General features: G+C 47.6%; 1 protein-coding gene across 1 annotated transcript; it reads left to right on the top strand.

The window, feature by feature from the left end:
• cyb5r3 (cytochrome b5 reductase 3) lies at nt 1-3170 on the top strand. Its single transcript, XM_076153488.1, has 9 exons — nt 1-146; nt 412-537; nt 989-1061; nt 1153-1259; nt 1381-1510; nt 1600-1683; nt 1925-2010; nt 2222-2321; nt 2417-3170. The coding sequence occupies exons 1-9, from the start codon at nt 126-128 to the stop codon at nt 2587-2589; spliced, it is 900 nt and encodes a 299-aa protein (XP_076009603.1). The 5' UTR covers nt 1-125; the 3' UTR covers nt 2590-3170.
• Nucleotides 3171-3382: the final 212 nt, after the last annotated feature.

Here is a 3382-nt window from a genome sequence, read left to right as displayed (position 1 = left end):
GCTTGACGGAAGTGGTTATCCGTCCCTGACAGCGCGCAGTAAACAGCCCAGTCCGTCTCACAAACTCCGTTTGTAGTTTTAACTGTGTTGACAACCAGCGTCGCGGTTCCATAAACGGCTCCAGAATGCTGTCCTACATCATTGGCGTGAGTATAAATTCTTTAAAGGTGGAGTGGGCCATGCTTGTGTACTTATTTGAATCTGCTAAGGCTAACATTAGCTAACATAGCTATCCAAGTGAAGGGGTCGTCCCACAGGAATGGCTATGACTCATTTCTCCTGTTTGGATCGAAATTAAAACAGAGCGGCTGCTAGACAACGCCCAAAAAAATGTCTCAAACGAGCCGATGAGCCAGTGCTAATGTTAGCCCGTAGGTCTTAGTCATCGTCACCCTGTGATTGTTATCGCAGCTCATCCGTGGAGGCTTTGACGGCATCATCAACCTGATCTTCAGACTGTTCTTCTCCAAGAGGAGGGCCGCCATCACCTTAGAGGACCCCAACATCAAGTACGCTCTGAGGCTCATAGACAAACAGGTACACACGCACACACACGCACGCACGCACGCACGCACGCACACACACACACACACACACAAACACACACACAAACGTTTGGTTTCATTTATTTAACTAATCACTAAGGGGTAACAAAGTTAACCCTTCAATGGCTTCCTCTGTGTGTTGTATCAGTAACGCGGAATGCGCGCAAAGCCATGGAACCTATGGGCAACATTGCTGTTATTCGGTTGAATTACGTGATACTCCATAGCGTCCACCAAGGGGCGCTGTGGTGCAGGTTATTCACTCAGATTGTGGCTTTGTGTCGCTATTACAGGGCCAATAGTCTGTGTATCAGTTAAACATGTTGATGCTTGTTGTCCAGTTTTATTGAACATCATTATCAGGAGTGTGTGAGCACTGTAGCAGTTATAAAGCTTACAGAGGTTGTGCGTGTTGCTCTCTGTACTAATGTAATGTTTCACAGATCGTCAGCCATGACACCAGGAAGTTCCGCTTCGCCCTGCCGTCTTTCGAGCACGTCCTCGGCCTCCCCATTGGTCAGTATGCACACATACGCTCAGTGGCTCGTGAACGCGTCGCTGCTGACAGGAAGCTGAAGCGTTGTGTCCTCTGTGGTTATGTTTCCAGGACAACACATCTATCTGTCTTCAAAGATTGACGGAAAGCTGGTGGTGCGTCCTTACACGCCTGTGTCCAGCGACGATGACAAAGGCTACGTGGACCTGGTAGTGAAGGTACGGACGTTTACTTTCATATGAGGTGTGTCGTGATTGTCTGTTTGCGGAATATTTAAAAAAAAACTGATGATGATGGTGGCACAGGGTGGTGAAACAGAAGTCTTCTCTTCATCCCCAGGTTTACTTCAAGGATGTACATCCCAAATTCCCAGAGGGTGGAAAGATGAGTCAGTACTTGGAGAGCCTGAAGATCAACGAAACCATCGACTTCAGAGGACCCAGCGGCCTTCTGGTCTATAAGGGCAAAGGTGAGCTCCGTGTTCATGGCGTGTGACGTGTTCAGGATTGACAGCAGCAGCAGCTTTCTGACGCTGTGCTCTCACCCTCTTTGCCATAGGAGTTTTTGCCATTCAGGCAGAAAAAAAGGCTCCAGCTGTGACCAAGACAGCCAAACATGTGGGCATGATCGCTGGAGGGACGGGTAAGAACCGGAATAACACAAACATGACTCCCAGAGTTACTTCTGCACACACATTTGGTCAGAATTGTTTGTATTTTCAGAATCTGTAATGTTGCTCTTACTATTTTGAGCTGGTCAACTTTACAGCCTTTATAATTCAAAGGTTGTGTAATACAACACGTGTTGTCCAAACCTGTTCAGCATTTCAAAGCGTGAGGGTTAATCAATAATGAAAGCTTCCATCCTGCTCTTTGTCTTGCAGGCATCACTCCCATGCTGCAGCTCATCACAGCAGTGATGAAAGATCCACGGGACCAAACCGTGTGTTACCTGCTGTTTGCCAACCAGGTGTGGCTCATAGACACACACACACACACATCCAAACTTCACTGTATGCAGTAAATGTACAGCTGCTTTATAACAGAATTCACGCTGGGCACAAACGATAAACGTAGTATAACTTGAGTTAAAATGTTCACGTAAACAAACTAACGCAGCGTTTTAAAGTACAGTTCAGTAGTTTACGCTTGTGTGTGTGTGTGCGCGCGTGTATTCACAGTCTGAGAAAGACATTCTGCTGCGGCCAGAGTTGGAGGAGATCCAGGTGAACCATCCCGACCGCTTCAAGCTGTGGTTCACGGTGGACAAAGCGCCTGAGGGTGAGACGCTCTGGACAAACACCAGCAATGAACTCTGACCACCAATGGAGCTGCGTGTTAGTGAAACATGTCTGGGTGCTTTATTTGTGTTTCAGACTGGGAGTACAGTCAGGGCTTCATCAATGAAGACATGGTGGCGGACCACTTGCCGCCTCCCGGGGAGGACACCCTCATCCTGATGTGCGGACCCCCGCCAATGATCCAGTTCGCCTGCACCCCCAACCTGGATAAAGTGGGTCACTCCAACAGCCGCAGGTTCATCTTCTAGATGGGCCTCTGGTTGAGGAACGGAGCTTTGGGCGTCCAGTTACTGTCCCCAAAAGTTAAACGCACTTGTACAGTTGTAGTGAATTGCACTATATAAATATATATAGATCATAATTATGGCGTGATTGTCCCCCTGCAGCAGAGTCACATAGTATGGACCAATTGTGATTAGAAAGTGTCCTGAAAGTATGTGAGGTGATTAACCTGAAGTGTGGAGATGGACTCTAGGTGCGGTGCGTTTGCAGGTGTGTCTGTGGACGGAGTGTGACATTTCCAAAGAGTGTTGTTGGTGTGGGAGAGAGTGAAGATGGTAAACCGTCTGTCCTGCTGTGGCCTCGCTTTGACGCTCCGAGTGCCTTAAACGCTTGCAAAGCTTTGACTGAGCTATTATGCCTTTTTATGCGAAGAGTTGCAGTCATTCACTTGGTGTACACAGAATGGAGTCGTACCCGTTATGCGTTGCCTCGCCATGAAACAAATGTCAAATATTTTGCAAAGACATAGCGAAGTGGCCTGTGTTTAATGTTTATGTCTGTGTGTGAATATGCAACACGTCATGGATTAAAATACTGTGGAAAGGAATTTGTACTGCTTGTCTTTTTAGAAAGCGTCCTTGTGAAAGTTGTTTCTTTTTGCGCTGTTATGATGGAGCCGAACTCTACGTCTACAATCTACAGGCATCAGATCTCACAAGCTGCCTGGTGGACCCTGGGACTGGATCCTACCCAGGGAGGCAGTAGCGCAGTCGCATAGACAGCAGTGTTCATGCTGTCATGAACAAAATGAACCCCCAC

This window comes from Genypterus blacodes, unplaced genomic scaffold (genome assembly GCF_046128005.1).
Source record: "Genypterus blacodes isolate CSIRO-AG114 ecotype Tasmania unplaced genomic scaffold, CSIRO-AGI_Gbla_v1 ptg000007l_1, whole genome shotgun sequence".
In the NCBI taxonomy this organism is placed as follows: domain Eukaryota; kingdom Metazoa; phylum Chordata; class Actinopteri; order Ophidiiformes; family Ophidiidae; genus Genypterus; species Genypterus blacodes.
Note: the sequence above shows the minus strand (reverse complement) of the source record. Positions and strands in the feature narration are given on the sequence as shown.

What these genes read in the sequence shown, in the direction of transcription:
- cyb5r3 (XM_076153488.1), top strand. Translation starts at nt 126, where the DNA reads ATGCTGTCCTACATCATTGGC. An exon ending in TGCTGTCCTACATCATTGGC is followed by an intron (nt 147 to 411) that starts GTGAGTATAAAT and finishes TTGTTATCGCAG; the next exon opens with CTCATCCGTGGAGGCTTTGA. An exon ending in GGTGGACAAAGCGCCTGAGG is followed by an intron (nt 2,322 to 2,416) that starts GTGAGACGCTCT and finishes TTTGTGTTTCAG; the next exon opens with ACTGGGAGTACAGTCAGGGC.